Source organism: Centropristis striata, chromosome 13 (assembly GCF_030273125.1).
Source record: "Centropristis striata isolate RG_2023a ecotype Rhode Island chromosome 13, C.striata_1.0, whole genome shotgun sequence".
In the NCBI taxonomy this organism is placed as follows: domain Eukaryota; kingdom Metazoa; phylum Chordata; class Actinopteri; order Perciformes; family Serranidae; genus Centropristis; species Centropristis striata.
In genome coordinates this window covers 7,889,583-7,910,224 of record NC_081529.1, presented here as the reverse complement: position 1 = coordinate 7,910,224, position 20,642 = coordinate 7,889,583, and the positions used below count along the sequence as shown (strand labels likewise).

Below are 20,642 nucleotides of genomic sequence, written 5' to 3'. Positions count from 1 at the left end.
GCCCTGAGGCCTCATTTACAAAGGAACATTACTCACCTATTTTGTGTTTACGACTAAAACCAAGCCAAAGCTGAGGTTTCTGAATTTCTTGCCTCAGAATATGAGTGGAGTTGCACTGATTTCACACTTGTCCAATTATTATATACTGCTATATTATATTCATCATCAACTAAGCTATATATATACCGTGCATGCTTAATTTACATTTTTTATAACCTGTTTTATAATATAGCAAAGTTAAAGACAGATTTTTCATAAATTAGGTCCCTGAAGAATAAGAAGACAAGATAGAAAAGCTTGTGGAATGATGGGTGCAATAAGAAAAGAAATGACACTGCAAAGGAGAGCATGATGAAGAAACAAAGACAGGAGATCCAGTGTTAGAAAGTGCTGAGGAGGTTTTCAACCTCTGGCTGGGACAGGAAGGAAATTATGCATGTAAATAACTGTATAAAATAGTAAGAAAGAAAAAAAGGCAGAGAAGAGACAAAGGGAGATGCAAAGCACAGCAGGGAATTCAGAATTTCTTTCTGAAACAACTAAAATAGTAGGACTATCTGCACCGTGACGTTGCCTCAATCTCCAGGTGGTCTTTAGGGAACTGGAGAGAGAGAGAGATAGAGAGAGATAGAGGAGAGGGAATGGAAGATCGGGGGAGGAAAATGAGATGCAGAAAGAACCAAGAGAGAACAACGCAGAAAGAGAAACTGAAACGAGAGAAACTCTGAATAGAGAGAATGTTGCAGTGCAATGCAGGTCTGGAGAAACGGAGGTTATTTTAACCTTTAATCGAGGAGTGAGGGAGGAAATGACACCATGTTCAGAATATGAGTGAATTGCATAGAGCAGGGGCAGAGCGAAGAAAAGAATGACAAAGAAGGAACAGGGAGATGTCAGACAGGGATAGAGGTCACTGATGCATGACTACACAGAGGCTATAAAGCCACAGTCTGTGGGGAGAGAGGCTACCAATCAGCCAGAGAGGAAAACAAAGTGAAGAAGGGAATGGGAGTTGAAGAAATACAGAAAGAGGAGAAGAGAGAGATAAATATAAACAGGAACAAAAGGGGGGGGGGGGGGGGGGGGGGGGGGGGGGGAAATAAATGGTATTGTTTAGAAAGCACAGAAATAAAATGAGGAGAAGGGCACCAGGCAGCGATGAAGCCGTCACCTCCAGGGAACTGGGGGGAGAGAAGAATAGAAGGACGTCTCTAAGACGAGGACTGAGAGAGAGACACACAGCAAGGGACAGACAGATGAAGAAGATGAGAAGGGAAACAACAGATGGGAGAAAGACAACAAACAGGCCTACAAAGCAGGCTGCAGTGACAAGTCGCCTCCTGCTCAGGTTTTGATCAACTGAAAATAATAGACGATAGAGAAAAGAAGAGGAGAGAAGAGCAGGGTTCCCACACCTTAAACACCAAACTCTTACAGCTGAGTTGAATGTGTGAACGCTTCTCAATTGTGCTACGTGCATGTGTCACACTTTCTCAAGGTAGGTAACATGTGAAACAATGATGAAACTACCCATGCAGACAGCGAAATGTAGCCTATTTACCAACATTAAGTTTGAAAATTTCACATGACAGAGACTTTTTTAGCAATTAACAGGCAGCTATTCAAGAGTACAAATGATATACTTTAAGAAATCACGACGATTAATCAGCTATATCAGAGAGTAAATCAACAGACATGAAACCAAAACACTGACAGAGAAGGAATTTAATAAAAAAGGTAAAAATGTGAAATACGGTAGCAACCAGGCGGCACCCTGCATTCTTTCAAACATCCAACAGGGGTCGCCAACAGCGGTTACAAAAGAAGTCCGGTCCTATCTATCTCAATACAAAATGAGATTACTTCTTACCTTATTTATTATCTTGGAATAAACATTATGGTCTCAATTGCTAGTTTCAAGTCTTCTTCAATACAATATGATGTTAATCGTGTGAATAATGGTACCATTTAGAAAAAAGATGATAAAGCAGGGTATGATTTGGTGCATAGCTACTTTTGATTTTGAGGCACTTTTACTGTACTTGAGTGGATCCATTTTATGCAACTCCAATACATTTTGAGGCAAACATTGTACTATTTTTCACTATTTTTAGCTATTTTCCAGGTCAATTATTGCCATAAAAACATGATCAAATTAAAGCATTGAGACATTTTAAATTAAACCTCATAACAGCATATTATGTCCATTATGTATATACAGTCTATGGTCACAATCTCTCATTCTGTTCCAATTAACCCTTAATAGGGCACTTGATAGGAATGTGTAAAAAAAACCATACAGACCCGGGGGAGGGGGGTAATATTTTGAGAAAAAAGTTTACGAGATTAAAGCGGCAAATCTACGAGAAAAAACATGCAGATTTGTCAGATTTAAAGTGGTGAATCTGCGAGAAAAAAAGTTGCTTTTCCCCCCACTTTTTTCTTCTCTTTTTTCGGACAGATTTGCCACTTTAAATCTCTTGAATCTGCAACTTTTTTTCTTGTGGATTTGCCACTTTAATCTAGAAAATTTTCAACTTTTTTCTCGAAAAATATTACCTCTGATTTGCTGATTAGCTGGAAGAAATCTATGTGGTTCTATGACCTCACAGAGAGACATGGGGGCCCCATTTGGATATCCACTGAAGTTACCAAATACGGTTCTTCGCCTGATAAAGGGTTAAGGTGTTGAATAATGGCTACATAAGTGTTTTTACATTATGTCAAGTTGAACTTTGATTATAGAATGTCATAACATTTTATCTTAGATATTTATCTTCTTAACTTATTTGTATGAAATTTGTCATAATTAGAGTATTATTTTTTTAATTATGACCAAAAAATGTGTTTTCTGTGGTCACAGTGACCTCTGATATAATCAACTTATCCTTGAGTTCAAGTGGATGGTTGTACCAAGATGGAAAAATATCCCTTGAAGTGTTCCTAAAATAGCACAATCATAAGAATGGGACAGAAGGACGTAGAGAGGGACAAGCAGAAAACATAATGCCTCCGGTTTCGGCTGTCGCCACTGCGTAGGCATTATAAAACATGTTCAAATCTGTTTAAAAAAGTTTTAAATAAGAGAAATATCTTACATAAAAGGGGAGGGTAACATTCAACACAAAGAAAAATGAGACGAAACAAGCGGCTGAAAATGAAACAGATAAGGGTGATAAAAGGGAGCAAGACAGCCAGAAAAAGGAACAAACAGGAGTCTGGCTGTGAAGAAGTCATTATTCAAAGCCACAAACACACAAACAAACACACACGCAGCATGCATACAAACACACACACCTACTCAGTTGCTCGCACGGCTCTTACATCTCATTACCTCAAAGAAATATTTTACTCAACTCTGGTCTCAATGTCGTTTCGTGTCTCCTGGGAACAACTGCTCCAGTAAAACATTGCTTACATTTCATTTTAGGGGATTTGGAAAGGGATAAGAAGAGAAATAGCTCCAGATTTGTTTTTACTCACTTACAACTTCACCTACCTTAAGTTACTTTTCTTTTATATAATTTACTTCGGTCTCACATAATCAGAAGCAATGCCCCTTTCATTGGAGGTGTTATCTGTGTCATCACAAAGTGCAGTGACATTTAAGAGCATCAGATCCTTCCCACAACAACTAAAAAAATGAGCAAGCAAACACTGTTCACTGTTCAATTGAAGGCCATTTCACACATTCAACATGTTTACAGTACACACATCTCGGTGCTTTCTTTTAATTCAAGCTAGACCTATTATTTAGTGCCTTTTGAAAACATTTATAAAATGGCATCATCAGCTGTCTGTTGAATGTGTCTGTCAGGCCTCTGTCCTGGACAGGTATAACTTTATTTAAGAGGACTGGGATCTCTACTAGGGAGGGAAATCTTGTTTCTTGTTTCATGCTTGTTAGCAACTGCCTTTTAAGGAAACGAAAAAACATCAAATTTCACATGTTGGGGTATTTACTAACCTATTTTATGTGGTACAACCAGTGGTGGAAAAAGTATTCGGATCCACACTGTGAAATTACTCCACTACAAGTAAAAGTCCTGCATTCAAAACTTACTGAAGTAAAAGTAATCAGCATCAAAATGTACTTAAAGTATCAAAAGTAAAAGTACTCGTTATGCAGAATGAATCCACTCAGATTGTTTAATACATTCTAAATATATTATTACATTATTTGTATTGATGCATTTATGTAAGCAGTGTTTTAATTAGTAAAGATAGGGCTCATTTTAACAACCTAATATACTGTTATGAGGTTTCATTTAAAAACAAATGTCGAATCACTTTAAATTTATCATGTTTTTCATGTTAAATCTTGACCCAAAAAGTAACTAATAAGTTTAGTTGTCAGCTACATGTAGTGGAGTCAAAGTCTACCTCAAAATGATACTTAAGTCCAGTACTTGAGTAAATGTACTTAGTTACATTCCACCACTGCGTACAACAAAAGGCCAACCACAGATCTTACTTCAGGCATCTAAACACCTTATTTCCTGGTTTAAGAACTCATTCCTGTGGCGTCCAATAGATGCAAAGTCAGAGAGAGTAGGATCAATTAAATTTTCCCAGAAACATTTTGCCTAAAAAAAAGCAACATAATCCTATTCTCGATTATTAAATCATGAATTCACAATCAGGATATCAATAAAGCAGAAATGGTTCCTGTACCTCTAAGCAGGACACGGTGCACAGTACAAATACAGAACGCATGTTATTATTCATGTTAAACAGGTAACACTGCTGCTTTGGCAATGATGACTGTGCAGCTTAGTTATTATTAGTACAGTAATTAGTGCAGACACAAACAGTGTCTTCATAAACTTTGAAAGCCGACCGACAGCTGATCACCGCTGGATCAGCTGATCCAGCGGTGATCAGCTGTCGGCATCATCAGAACCGGACATCACTTCATCTGAAGTTTCAGAAGAAAGGACGTCTCGTGTCTCTAAAAACATTTCCTCTCTCCTCACATCCTTGCATCTCTCCATGCATCCCTGGTGGGAGGGACTAAGACGGACTAAGACGCAAGGAAAAGTTTGGGAAATGTAGATGCAATTAGGAGACATCAGATGCACCAAAAGTGCTTAAAATTGAAATAAAACTTACATTAAAAAGTGGTGTAATGCGTAGCGGTTTTACCCATCACTGCAAAATATGTGTCTGAGAATGATGTGGGGCGGCTGCTGATTTCTGACCCCGTCTGACCTTCTTTACACATAACAAACAACTCTTCCGAACGATATCAACACTTCTGTTTGACACTTAAACTGTCTCAGTTGACTGATTGCATTACGTCATTGCTTGCAAACAGACAGGAGCTGCAGGGTTTCACTGGTGCTACATGTAGCTCTGTGAGTGATGCAAGAGTGTGGGTGTGTGTGTGTGTGTGTGTGTTCTTGTACTTCCTACATAGTGAGGACCAGAACACGTTTTTAACCAACAGAGTGAGGACATTTTTGCAAAGTGAGGACTTTTCGTCCGGTCCTCACTTCTTTAAAGGCTTTTTGAGATTTCAGACTTTGTTTTAAGGGTTCAGGTTGCACGATAATGATAATTAACTGAGACTTTTTGTGGTTACAAAACTAACTAAAATTATATTGAAAATGTCCTTCGTTTTCGTCTTTGTCAACTTTTTTCATAAATAATGAAGATGGATAAGGCAAAGGAAATAAAGGCAAAATTTACTGTGACCTCTTTTAATCTCCCACCCAACAAATACCCCATTACAAAAAACTAAAACTAATTTAAAAAAATCAACTAAAACTAAAAAAATTAAAAAAAATAAATACTAAACTAAAACTAGCAAACTCACTCTAAAAACTCATTAAAACTAATTCACAACAAAACTAAAACTGAATAAAAATCCAAAACTATTAATACCTTGCTAGGAAATTCACTGTTCCAATGAGGGCCCACACAAAGAGTGTGTGTGAGTGTGTGTGTGTGTGTGTGTGTGTGTGTATTTGCATACCAGACTGGCAGGAGCTAGAAGCAGCATCTTGCTGGGAAAGCAGACACATACTGAGTTTGTGCAGAAAACCAGAGCAAGATGTATTCAGATGTGGGTGCCTGAAAGAATTGGTAACAGAAAGAAACAGAGAGTCAGAGAAAATACAAACAGACAGACACTATACAGACAGCAGGAAAACTGCAGAAATAAAGAAAGAATGAGGGCACCTGAAACAAACAGAGCACAAACCCTCCACCATGCAGTCAAACAGTGGAGAGTGAACGGTGAGACACATGACAGGATGTGACTTGACTGAGACCTTTCAAATATGAAACACAGGCGCCGCATGGTTCAGTTTCATTACAGCTCAGAGCGGGGGGCCTAAAGCCGACTGAGACAACCAAGTTTGCGACCACATTAACACACAAAAGCACAACAGGACACACTGAAACACACACACATCCACTCTGAAAAGCACATATCCTTACAATCAAAACACACACAGTAGGCTTTGAAGCTGCAGATCCGTTGCACTGAGACAGACACACTGCTGAGAAGACTGGCTTATTGGGAAAAAAGTAGACAGAGTGACTCAGAAATGACAGATGCCTCAGTCGAATTATCTGTCGCACTGTACAATGTGCTCCGACAGGGAACGATAATAAGAACTCAACTTTCTGAGCCACCGTGGTTTAACGCACACACAGCCACACTTTGCAGACAGCAGCGCTTTGTTAATTGTTGCTTGTGTGTGTGTGTGTGAGTGTGTCCTCAGGTTATCCTGTTACACTGTTACCTGTTTCCCACACAGAGGAGCCCTTTGTGTTCCAGAGGCAGCCTGTAGAAACCAGAGGACGCTGGAGGGAAGAGGAGGTGAAGAGCACAATAAAGGAAGGATGAGACAGCGAGAAACGAGGAAGGGGAGAAAGATGGGAATAAAAACACTATTTATATAACACTTTTCAAAACAAGAAATACACAGAAGGGAGACATTTCTGTCGTTACTGTGCCAGAAAAATCATCCACAGGATTCAGTCTCAGCACATCCCCAAACCTTCAACTAGGGCTGTGTGATACGGCCAGAATCTCCCATCCTGATAGAAGTCATTTCACAGCAATGTTCAACTGTTCTGTAACTTAAGTTTGGCTGCTGGTTTTTCAACATTGTAATCAAAACAATATAGAAAAATTATTTCCCTCAATCGATTTTAAAAAATGAATGAATGAATGAATCCCACAATTAGCTTTAATAGCAATTAATCACCTTTTTAATGACCTATGGCCGAGTTTAAATAATAGATATTTCTCTATAAAGAAAGGGCTTATGGGTAACCCTTTTTCATACATATATTTTAGCATCAGAGGACAAGGGACCCCTTTGAAAATGGCCATGTTAGTTTTTCCTTCATAAATATTAATTCCAATATTGGATCATTATTTAGCCCCCTTCCTGATAAGATATAATGACATGCTTAGTATCAGTGGATCCCTTAGATCGTCTAGTTTCATATGATACAATATCACTGTATCTTTAAAACTCAGCCTGCAACAGCCTGGAACTTTTACACTCACTTCATTATGTTCACCTGTTCAACTGCTCGTTAACACAAATATCTAATCAGCCAATCACAGGGCGGCAACTCAATTCATTTAGGCATCGGTGAAGTTCAAAGCGAGCAATGGAGAAGAAATGTGATTTAAGTGACTTTGAACGTGCCATGGTTGTTGGTGCCAGACGAGCTCAAACTGCTGATCTAGTCGGATTTTCACACACAAACATCTCTAGGGTTTACAGAGAATCGTCTGTAAAAGAGAAAATATCAAAATGCCTTGGCCAAGGAGAATGGCCAGACTGGTTCAAGATGATAGAAAAGCAGCAGAGACTCAAATAACCACTCAACCAAGGTATGCAGAAGACCATCAACGTCCAACCTTAAAGCAGATAGACTACAGCAGAAGAAGAACACACCACACACTTTATTAGGTATACACTTCACCTACTGGTCGGTGAGTGTATTTTACACAAATTATTTCAAATTATTTCAAATAATCGCCAAAATGAAGACAATTATTTTGACAGCACTAAGAAAGTTATATGCAATAGACATTTTCATATCGTTTTGATGATATAAATATATCAAATCGCCCTGTCTTACCTTCAACCCACATATTCAACACACTATATTGTAAATGTGCTCTGAAGGATCAGGGGGAAAGCTCATCATTTGGCTACATTGGACATAATGTGACAGCAGTCCTGTTTTAATACTATGGGGGAAAAGCTCCATCGTAAAGCTGTACTTAATGTCTCGGTCATTTTAGTGGTGATGTGGGAAAGAGAGCCTCTCACTTACTGAAGGGAAGTTTTAATTTCATAGAGCTACTAACTCACTGTCTTGTGGACGTGTGCCAAGGTACTGCTCCGCCGTATCAGCAGAAAATTTCTCTTCTGCTTTGTTAACTGCTTGCAGCGTAAATATAAAGCTTAAGTTTCTTTTTAATGGCATCACACTGGCGTGTCTTGACGCCCAAGGCGACGCGTTTCCTGTCAATAATTGAGGCTCATCGTGTGGACTGCCAGCTTTGGACAGATTGTTTAGTTTACCCCTACAGTGATATGAAATTCCATCAAGTCCACATTCAGGCATTTAGCCCCGATCCTTGATGAGAGTAGGATCAACTGGTAGTACTGCTGTTTTTTTTTAACTAGAATATTGATTTTAGTTTTGTGAACACACACCTAACAGAAAGAATCAGTGGTTCACAGGAGAACGCAACCTATTATGTTATAATGGAATAAAATCATAACTTTATTGCTTTTGTATCATTAGCTGGCAACTGAGTGTAATAGTATAATTGCTTATTTAATCAAGTTAGACATTTAGTTACCCTGTGCCTCGTTTTCATACACAATCAATAGCAGTTGTTCTCACCCATGGGTCCAGGGACCCTTCAGGGGTCTTTATTGGAGGATAAAGAGGATCACTTTTATTCACTATTTAATTCACTACAGTGAGCCCACTGTGAGTAAGCCAAATATTATCAAATGGGGGTCTGTAACCTAATGGGCATTGATTTAGGGGTCCTTGAAAACATGTGAAACTGATCTATAGAAGTCTATTCAGAAAGGGCACAGACTATATACAGGTGTAACTCTATAAATTACAATATAATGGAAATGTCCATTTCCAGTAGTTCAAGTCAAACAGCCCCAACCAAGTATTGAGTCATATAGATGGACATACTTTACAGAGGCCAACATTTACATATTAAACATACTTTTTAAAATTGGTCTTTTGTAATATTAATTTATTTTTGAGACAGTTAATTTTAGGTCTTCATTAAAGGAAAGCCATAATCATTATAATTAGAGGAAATTAAATAAATTAAGACATGAACTGTTTCATTCTGTGTGTAATGGATCTACATAATGTGTTTTTCCACTTTTTGAATTGAATTACTGACATAAATAAACTTATCTAACTTTGATATTCTAATTTATTGAGATGTATGTGTACGTGTGGTTGCCAAGATGCAGAAGGTCTGTGGTGATGTGTATAGTTCTGACATAAAGCATGTTCAAGTTTTTGTTAATTAAATATGACTTATTGTAGATGAGGACCAAAAGAAACTGATTGGATTGCAGCTACTGCATGAGTCAGAGTCAACCAACCTGGCAATGAGAGAACACACACTACAAGTTTGCTGCCATTAAACCAGAAGACAGAATGTATGATACTGAAATTAAATTACATTACTATACAGCGCTACCCAACTCACCTAGCTTAATTGCAAAGACAGGCATGAGAGATGGAAGCAGGGTGAACTGGGAGGACAGGATGGAGTAGAAGTACTGCAGTATCTTAGCATTGGGTGCATGCTCACACATCCTCTACACACACACACACACACACACACACACAAACACACACACACACACACACACACACACACAAACACAGGTAATCACAGACAAATGATCAAAACACAAGCTGTGAACAATTTCTTCTTTTGTGATTGATTTTTAGCAGCAACTTCAGAAAAACACAACATAATAAAACAATTACTGGCACCACAGCAGAGTTACTGATCGGTAGGTTCAAATGTTCATGTGTACACAAAACTAATGAAGACAGAGGCTGCGTGGCTGTGTCTATTAATATAGTCATTGAGAGAAACCGCCAGACAGAGCAAGGTAATGATTGCCACCCATTTCTCAGAAAAGAGATGTGGCCAATTGTAAGATCATTTTCTCAAGTAAGTGTGTGCGACAGAGAGATAAGGCTAAGAAGAGAAGCTAATGAATCGGATGTGTGCGTTTGTGTGTGTGTGTGCTTCCAGCTCTCACAATGATGGTGGGTATCCAGACGGAGTCGCAGCAGCGCAGCAGACATTGACACAGAGACTCCAGAGAGTCGTGAGCATGGCTGTCTTTAGACGGAGCTGTGAAGGTGTTCTCCTTCAGAACAGGCTCTGATGCACACTCCTCAGCCAACCTTGGACACACACACACACACACACACACACACACACACACATAAACACATACATTCACATACATATAAGAACCCAAGATATGTTAGTACACATTAGGGCTGGGCGATATGGACCAAAAGTCATATCCCGATACATTTAGGCTGAATATCCATGTAGGATATATATGCCGGTATTTTTATTGCAAAGTGAGAGCAAATGCTCAGTCAAAGTCAAAGCCAATATGACATGTCACAAGTAGTTTTATTGAAACCGTTTATATTTAAGTGAACATAAATACTATATAACAGGATTGCCTTTTTTTAAAATCAAAGTATATAAAGTGCAGATTTATATTAAAAATGTCTTAAATAAAAATTGCCTATGAAATACAATAGGCCAATCTTTATCTGAAATAAATATATTTATATGAGAAAAGAATAACAAACATTACAACATAACTAAATATGACAAACCCTAGTAAGGGCAGCATTTATATATAAAGAAAGAAAAAACAGAACTATATCGATACGTGTGATAAGGTTTAATTCCATATCACATTTTTAAATGATATCGATATATTTTTTATATCGCTATATCGCCCAGCCCTAGTACACATGCAGACTGAGGATTTTCACTAAATTCCCTCATCTCCATTTCAACAGGAACATTCTGACTCCTGAAAATATTAATTTCGATGACTCCACTGTTTCCCCTCAGATTTTTTTCCCAGCAGCAATGCTGAAGTTTAATTTTACGCCGCCGGTAGATGTTAACAGCATCCGCTGACATGAGAAGAGCTATGGACACAAATTGTACACAGTAATAGATGGCAAATTATGTTTAGTAAAAAGCTTCAGGACTCTTTCCAAACTTTTCTTTCTCACCTGAAATCAAATCATTTCAAATAGCAGTGGCACGATAATTTTGGCTGTCATCATCAACGGGCCAAGTTTCGCGACAACATTTTGTCTTTTTATTTTGCTATTTAAAGTGCTCTGCCTCTGAAGAATGGAGCTCTGGGGTCTGAGGCACAACAGAACATTAGTCTAGAAGCAAGTGTGCAGATCATAGCTTGTATATCTTCTCTTTTCTATACTGTGTTCTATAGTGGAGATAGGTATGGCTATGCAATAGTAGCTCATTCAAAGCAACAGCAGAGAGAGAGACAGCTCTCTGCTCTACAGCTGTACAGCAAGCTTACTTTCACTTCTCACTTTGAGAATTAACAATTTATTTTGTGTGTTCAAGATGAGTTAACGAGGCAATTAGACCAGTCTTTGTTTGGTAAATGAGAGAAACCTGAACTTGTTTTTTTTCTTGTAGCTGATTGATTTATAATCTTTCCTCATTCCTGACTTCTTTTTTAAATAGAGATAGCTAATTTATTTCATTTGTGGACATTTTTATACAGCACTGGCACTAATTCAACAGAGGCGCTGCTTTTCTAATTAAAATGAGAAAAATCTTTAGGACATGAAGTAGAACTTGTTAATAAGCATTTAAGTGTAGGACAGATCTTCAAACAAAAGAAACAATCTCAGGCTGAACACTTTGTACATTAGTACCAGTGTCCCAGTGATCCGATTTAACATGTGACTGGACAATGTGCTGACCTGCAGGCGGCCTGAAAACAGACCAGAGCCCGGAGCAGAAATCCTCCGGACCTGGAAGCCTGGCTGCTCCGGTGTGACCTCTTTAGACTCCTCTGGAGGATAACAGGGGAAGATGGGGAAAAACAAAAGAAACCGAATGAAAGACTGGAGAAGTGGAGCATGAGACAAGCAAATTCAGTCACACCATGTCACATCACAAAGGAAATAATCATCTCATCAAAAAAACCCATCCAAACAGATTTCCTCAAGGGAATCACTAAAGATGTATCCAAAACAATGAAACTTCTTCTATTAAACAGACACTAAGAAAACCCGAAAAATCTGGTATAAAGACAAGTCTGTATTACACTTCAGTGCGATTAAAATGAAATACATTTATTCTTTAAGTTGGAACATGAATACATGCCAACCACACATTTCTTGCTGACAGTTACATCACAGTTCCTGTTACAGGTATTAAAGACAAGCAGCAATAAGGGACAGCTTAGAGGAAAACAACAGGAAAGACATTTGTTCCTTCATGGAGGAATGAAACATCCCTTGATCGAACATGTCAATCACATATGTACTGTGTTAGATGGCGTCAAAGGCAGATATGTCAGTGTCACTTTGGAAACTGTCTCTGGAGAATCACAAGACAAATTCTCACACAGACTGCACAGACAGTTCTCTTCACCAACAGTCCTTGGATTTCTTTAGTTCACATTTGTGGATCAAATATGAAAAAAAAAACCTTACAGAGTTTCGATGATGAGCAGGAGAAAGAGGGGGCAGCTCAGAGAATCTGTTAGTGATGGCCTCAATCAATCCCTCTATCTTTCCGTACTGGACTGGTCTGGACTGGTGGTTCAGTCTGAAAAGAAAAGCCAGAAATGCAGAGAAAAACCAAGAAAACACACATTTTGCAAGCCTTCAGCTTTACGCAACACTCGTCGTAGCCTAGTAACATACAACAGACAATGTCGCGCTTAGTTGTGAAACTGTGTCCTTGTATTAGTAGGCTAGTCCCATGATACGACCCCTAACAACATGTCTTTCTCAACCCTGACAATGAAAACTCTCCTTTTTTAATGTTTATTTTATTTCAAAAGGAAAAAAAAACATTATTGCCACTTTTTTTTTGTTTTAATGCACTTTGAGATGTGCCTGGGTCAGATGTGACCGATATGCTTGTTTGTTTTTTATCCCAAAATTTAAATAAAGTATTGCATTTATTGTTTTTTATGCACTTTTTAAATGTGCCTGTGTCAGATGTGACCACATTTAAAAGGGGAACAATGAATAAACATTGCTTGTTTTTCATTACATTAATTGGTGTCGGTTTAAAATGTGCCATTGCCTTTCTTCTTACTGGCAACTGCATATGTCTGGCCCCGCTAAATTTCTTTGTTTTAAAATCTAGCCTTAATAAATTTATAATTGAATAACCCTGCTATAAAGCTATGTGTCCCTGAGTCTGTGTGTGTGTTTACTATTTACTTGTGACATGGTGTAAAGTGTACGTATGTGTACAGCAGCATACACATGTACAATTTGTGTTTATGTGTTGACTTAGCAAGTGATTGTGTGATTAACTGATATTTACAATTCCAGCACTGACTCTTTACAATATCTATTTTACAAGTCTTTATAATTATCAAACAATTGGAGCTTGTCAAACACAAACACAAGTGTCCTTGACTATATGTGACTCATTTACGTGTCTCATGGACTCTGTTAAAGAAGCAGACATAGCAGTGAACTGACCCAGTGGTTTGTGGACGACTATTTTAAAGCCATTGCAATTGCCATATTGTTTATTTTGAAGCCAAAAATGACCATATTTGGACACTGTGCAACCCAGGTACTGTGAGCTTAGGAAACACTAAGATAAATATACTTACTGTAAAAAATGAACAGCCCATTCCTTAGGTCCTGATCACATCAGAGATACGTCGCTAGATATGCATCAACAACAACAATTGTTTTTCTGTGATAAGGCAGCCCTGGCGTGTATTTCTCTTGTGTTGCTTTTTTATAGCAAAAATAACGATTATTATTTTTATTAGTTACAAAATGAACATCAGGCTGTATTGAAGAAGACTTGAAACTAGAGATTGAGACCATTAACTCGTCAAGAAAATGTTTACTGAGGTAATGAATCAAGTGAGAAGTAGAGTCATTTTCTCATAGACTTCTATACAATCAGTTTCTAAAGTTGCCCCCTGCTGGTCATTAGAAAGAATGCAGGTTTAAGGTGATTCCACACTTGCTTCACTTTACAGGCAGGTAGGCTAGCTCCACTTCTTTTGCACAGCTTCTGACGTATATATATATATATATATCTATAGTGTGTGTGTTTGTGTATACCTGAACAGGGCCGCAGCAGCACTGGCAGCCTGTGTGGCTACTAGCAGGCAGGAGGAGGAGACTCCACCTAACACGGCCTCTGAAACTGCCACAAACCCTGAACCACTTGGGAACAGACGCTCGCTTGGGGGCTGCCTGTGAACACACACGCACACACACGCACACACACTGATAAATAAGTGCCATTATTAAATTGTAGCCCAGCAGCTCGACCAGCAGATCGTACATTAGGCAGAGGAATGGGCATCTATAACAACTACTGGAACCACTGTTGTAAGCAAATAATCAAATACCAAGACAGTTAAAAATGGCACAATACTGTGGATCCGAGATGAGTCAGTGATAACTATGCCAAAAATACAGAGAACGGAAGCAGACGTTCAGGGATTTTTGCTGATATGGGTATTTGACATGAATGTCAATAAAGGCCCCATCAAAAAGCTGACAGCCTGTTCTTTTGCCTGATCTATCTATCATTCTTCGGCTTTCTGTGCCAAAACCAGCAGTGACTGTTTGCTGAGTCGCAGTGAACTCGCCCTCCCTCTGTTTCACTCACCTACACACTGACACTTATTTTCTCTCTTTCAGGGCAGGGACGCATAACAAACAAATAGTGCTGACCTATTACAAAGATCACCAGAGTATGTCTCGGGTCTATGACGCAGCACCACAACAGCTGTGGACTGGCTCCCTGTTGCCACAACACCAGTCGCATAGAACATCCTAAATAACAAATGCATGCACATTAAGGTGCACACAAACACACACACACACACATAGACACACATTGGTGCTTAACTAGCAATACCAACAGAACCAAAAACAGCCACAAACAGGCATTTAAACACTGTGAAACAAACAAAGCACTCTAAAGAGACATGTTAACGGACAAATTGGGCAACACTAGTCCCCTCTCTCTCTCTCTTTCACACACACACACACACACACACACACACACACACACACACACAACGCACGCAAACACTTTAGCTCGTTCAGCATTTAAGAACTCTGTCTGGCTACTTTTTTTTTTTTTTTTACTGTTCCACTCAGCGTAAAGGACAAATTTCCCTTGCCATTTGAGATCTCTTATCCCCTGTATCATTGCCATGTGACGCCGGGAACATTCCATTAAAATTATGTCAACCTTGCAGAAATATGACAGTGTTTTACTGGCTCGTGATATATATTTTCATCCGCGAGCCAGCAGACAGCTAATTCAAATATAATTAAACTTCCCAGTGCACCATATTTAACATGTTTTACAGGAGGTCGCTGCTCTGTGTTGATGTAGCTGAAGCTCTACATGCTGTTCGCTTTGTGTACAAACAGAGTGGTGTGTATCATTTGCATAACTGTGCGTTGTTTTGGTGATATTACCATGCATAAGCTTTTTTAACCACTGGCTTCATTATAATTGCAGTTATAATGGAATCACGTCTCAAATGACACAAAATGGAAAATATAAAGAAGAGTAATGTAAATAATAGATAAATAATGTGAAACAAGGGGCAAGTTTAACAGAGTGAAATATATTTCAGGCAATAGACAATAATGATGTCAAATGACAACAGCAAACTGTTGGAGCCTTTATTGTAGCAGAACTATTAATAATGTTTTGTGGACACTTGTGTAACTGTATCTCAACCTGTGTATTTGGGTTTGGTGATATGGGCAAAATTGGCTGAAGGGCTCTACGTCCCAAACCAGACTCTTCTTCTCTGTAGAGCCCCGGTGGTGGAACCAACTTCCAAACTCCATCCGTTCTACTGAGTCCTTATTAATGTTTAAGAAGAGACTGAAGACCAACTCTTTACTGAACACCTTCACTCTTGATCTACACTGATGACTATGATAAGTATCGCACTGACCGCTAGCGTGATCTAAAAGCACTTGTGTCCTAATGGACTCAAACTTAACCCACGGCACTTACTCTTGCTATGTTTCTTCACTTCATCTTTGCTTGTGTTGTATTAACTCTCAAATGTACATCGCTTTGGATAAAAGCATTCGCTAAATGACATTGTAGAATTGTATAAATCACAATAAAGCATGGTTTCTGGTAATTCAAAAAGCAAATTAATAGTCTGTATTAAATAACTACATTGTAAAGCCTGTTTTTGTATACTCCATATTCAAAAACAGCACCTCTTTGCATCTATCTGTATTCAGATTTGCAGATGTTGGGATCTGTAAATGTGTGTAAGAATCTGTATATGCGTATATTTATCTGTAAATGTGTAGTTAATGACCTATAGTTGTTTACTGTGAGGTCTGTGGAGAGAAACCATGTCCTGGTGAAAAGAACTCAATAAATAAACTCTCAACTGTATTTTGGTGATGCATCTGAACTGACCTTTTAACATACATTGGTGTAACAATGCTTGCATTTGCAAGTAATCGAACAGGGACCTTTTTATGAAAATGTCAGCATGGAAAACTGCTGCAGCTAACTGGGACACCTTGATTAAAGCATAATTATTTTTTATGTGCTGCAGCTGTGTCTGCCCTCCTGTGATGCGACTGTGCTCTGTTGGAAGTGCAGAGAAGCTGAGGTGTGCTGATATGGTTTCTAGTTAAAAGATGCTCGGTGCAGGGAGCTGCACATGTGGAAAAGGCAGTGGAAATCGTTTTGGCATTGAAACAGCTCAAAGGAACATTACAGAGCAGTCTCACCTTTCCAGTATCTCAGTGAGGAGCAGCAGACCTTGTTTGGGCACTTCCAGGTTGGTCAGCTTCAGAGCCTCCTTCAGACTGCGCACCAGGGACTCAATCCCTAACACACAAACACAGGCACTCTTTGTGAGAAAGTAATACTTGACCGGGCAGGCAGAGACACATTTGTCTAATCTTACTGCGACTGATATCTACTACACTACAGGGTACAACGAGTTCCTGTATTAAAATGAGACATGCTCATAAATGTTATACATGCACACACACACCAACACAAGAAAAACATGCGTGTCAAACAAACAGTGGCAGCGGTACAGCTTTTTTAATTTACTGCTACACAGAATCTGCTGTAATGATATCGTGTTTAAACCGAACTAGAGCAAGAACTTAATAGCACAAGGAATGGTTGCACTAGATATCTTGTGTACTGGTAAATTGACTTTGTACTGCAAGTGTTTTTCAAACAATCTCTCAGGGGGAGTTGACGTACTGCAGTATTAAAGAAAGCCACAGACAGTGGAACCTCAAAAGCATACTTTTCTCTCCAATGGCAAGGCGCACACACACACAGACACAGACACAGACAGACACACACACACACACACACACACACACACACACACACACATGTATGTCACTACAATATTCATTACTGTCAATTATTGAATGTTACTGAATATATTTACTCAAGTATTTTAAGGTACTTGTACTTTACTTGAGTATTTCCATTTTATGTAACTTTATACTTCTACTTCACTACATTTAGAGGCAAATATTATAATTTTTACTCCACTACATTTAGCTGACAGCTTTAGTTACTTTATAGGTCGAGATTTAGCATAAAGAACATGAACAATTTATAGTAATTTAACTTTTTTCCCTGATTAAACCTCACTGCACCTCATTGTATATTAAGCAGTTGAAATGAGCCCTATCTTGAAAAATTAAAACGCTGCTTACATAAATTCGTCAATACAAATAATGTAATAATATATTTGGAATATATATAACAATCTGAGTGGGTCCATTCTGCATAATGAGTACTTTTACTTTTGATACTTTAACTTTAAAAGAGTTGTAAGAACCACCAGATTACATTGGAAAATCACATATTTTAACATTTGAAACTTATTAGAGCCACCAAATAATAATTTCTATTAGAAAAACACCAATTTAACAAACTAGGATAGGCAATATTTGTGTCAGGTCTTTGTCAGGTTTTAAATTGGTGACAACATATAAACACCTTCTAATGCACAACATGGGTCAGAAATGACCTTGTGCATTGGAAGCGTAGTGATAAAAAATGTTTTTTATTCAGAAAATAAGAAATAAAATAAAAAATTAGGATGCATGATGATCAAAAACAAGTTATTTGAGGAAAACCTGGAATACTGAAATTAATTTATTGCAAAAATATAGAATGTAAAAACGTAGTCGGGTCACTTTAGACCCATGTTGTGCATCAAAGGGTTAAATACATTTTGATGCCGATAGTAAGGGATCTGAATATTTCTTCCACCACTGATTACCATTCATTAGGGGATGCAAAATATTTGTTGCCATTATGTCATTATGCCATTACTACTACAAGCTTCTGTGGCCATTTTGTCTGATACTCTGTCTGATATATAAGTTACATTACAAAAGCATTATATGTGTTCAGTTACTACCTCAGTTCTGCTAGTTTACCCTGTGATGTAACTACACAATCACCCATAAAACTAAAATAACTGTGTTTTCAGACACATTCCTCTGTTAATTTTGGTTTCATGTTCATTGTGGATGACCATGTGCATCCAGGATGCCCAAATAAAAATTTTGACCCTGACGTGATTTGAACACGCAACCTTCTGATCTGGAGTCAGACGCGCTGCCGTTGCGCCACAGAGTCTGTCTGTGAGATGAATTTCCTGATTTGATTAATCATAAAAAGACATATCTTTACATAAATTCTTGGAAAAAAGTCAAAAATATTTACAACGTGTATAATACTTGGAGCTAATGTTGATGCCAAATGAATGCAGACTTTTATGAATCAGCTATTTATTCATTCCAGATGTTTACCAATTTCCCACAAGCCTTAAAATTAAAGTCCTACAGTTCCACTATCGCATATAGACCTATAACACATAGACACACAAGACAGGGATAACATGACCGCGCCTCAGGAATGTTTCTGATCTGTCTAAGCTTTCTCACCATAGACAGAGTGACACTGGGAGAAAAAGAGTGGGTCCTCAGTCAGTAAGAGCAAACAGCTGTAGGCTGACCACAGCAGCACCTCACTGCTGCTGCCGGCCAGACGATCGAACAGGAACTCTATAAACGAAAAGAGAGATGGACAGAAAGAGAACTCGTGAGAGTGACTGGAAAAAATAAAGTCGAAAGAGAACGGGGAACGATGTCGACACACTATTACTTTTCTGTAATATCATCACAGTACTTCCAAAACAGGGTGTTATGTTTTCATGCAAATGTAGCCTATGATAAACAAAAAAAGGATGGTAATATTCTTTTTGAAGTATTCTGAAACTGTGGAGCGAGAGAGAAACACAAATAGAATCATTACAGTGCTGAGGAGATAAAGGTATAAAAGCAGCGGAGAAAGCAACAAAGACAAACAAGAAGAAAGTGAGATACATGCAGAGAGACAGCAAGAGGAATAACAAAAACTTAGACAAAGAGAGGGAGTTGAAAGGGAACGGGGAGGAAGGCAGAGGGAAATTATTTGTAGAAAACAAATCAGAGAGGGTAAGAGCTCTTATAGCTCCCATATCACAGCCACTGTGTTTGCGTCTGTGTGTGCATTATCACCAGGTACATCAGCCTTGATGAAGGGAGCGCTGCACTGACTGAGAGAATGAACCAGGACGGATGCAATGCACCTCGCACTGGTCGCCTGCAACGTCTCATCACCACTCATCAGCAACTGGAAAACACATTTCAAACGCTATTTTAGAAACCACCAATCGCTGAAGACACACAGCATTTAAACAGAGCGCAGAGCTCCCACAGACTGTTTATTATAGACATATAGTTTCCTCAGCAGTGCCAGGCTGCTGGTGACATAAGACAATATTCTGCCAACTGTGTGGCTCCCATCTTCAGTATACTGCCTTTGCTCTCAGCTTATGTTCTGTTAGTTTATGAATGTGCCTAAAGCTGTAAACTATCAGCACCATGGACCTGCACTCACAGTATATGCAAGGCAATTTAAACACCCGATGAGACGCTTTGAAATGAGCCTGTTTATGTTCTTTTTGTAGGTTTATATGATTTCTGACTTCTATAAATGACTTTGACAAAGAAATGGTTTTATCCTCCTATTATGCCTACGCCAGTCCAGCATTGAATGAAGCAAATATATACATTTAACCCTCCTGTTATTTTGCGGGTCAAACTGACCCATTTCAAAGTTTAAAAATCTAAAAAAAAATAGTTTAAAGTATTTTTTTCTGGATGAAACTTCTTCTGCTTGGCTTAATAGCTGTAATAAACATATAAAATGAAAATGGTTAATTTCACATATTTGCATGTTTATATTACATAGATACTGAGGTGACTCTAAT

At 38.4% G+C, this 20,642-nt stretch overlaps 1 protein-coding gene and 1 non-coding gene across 2 annotated transcripts in view; both read right to left on the bottom strand.

Moving 5' to 3' along the window:
• Positions 1-20,642, bottom strand: part of LOC131983301 (meiosis inhibitor protein 1) — a 97,748-nt gene that overhangs the window by 54,920 nt on the left and 22,186 nt on the right. Inside the window, exons 9-18 of the mRNA XM_059348012.1 lie at positions 19,888-20,002; positions 19,273-19,392; positions 17,071-17,170; positions 14,395-14,529; positions 12,784-12,898; positions 12,046-12,137; positions 10,305-10,452; positions 9,737-9,848; positions 6,753-6,813; positions 5,978-6,075 (exon numbers count right to left, since the gene is read on the bottom strand). Of these exons, the coding sequence (XP_059203995.1) occupies positions 5,978-6,075; positions 6,753-6,813; positions 9,737-9,848; positions 10,305-10,452; positions 12,046-12,137; positions 12,784-12,898; positions 14,395-14,529; positions 17,071-17,170; positions 19,273-19,392; positions 19,888-20,002 (1,096 nt within the window). The remainder of the gene's footprint in view (positions 1-5,977; positions 6,076-6,752; positions 6,814-9,736; positions 9,849-10,304; positions 10,453-12,045; positions 12,138-12,783; positions 12,899-14,394; positions 14,530-17,070; positions 17,171-19,272; positions 19,393-19,887; positions 20,003-20,642) is intronic.
• trnaw-cca (transfer RNA tryptophan (anticodon CCA)) lies at positions 18,893-18,964 on the bottom strand. Its single transcript has one exon. It is a non-coding gene; the product is annotated as a tRNA-Trp (tRNA).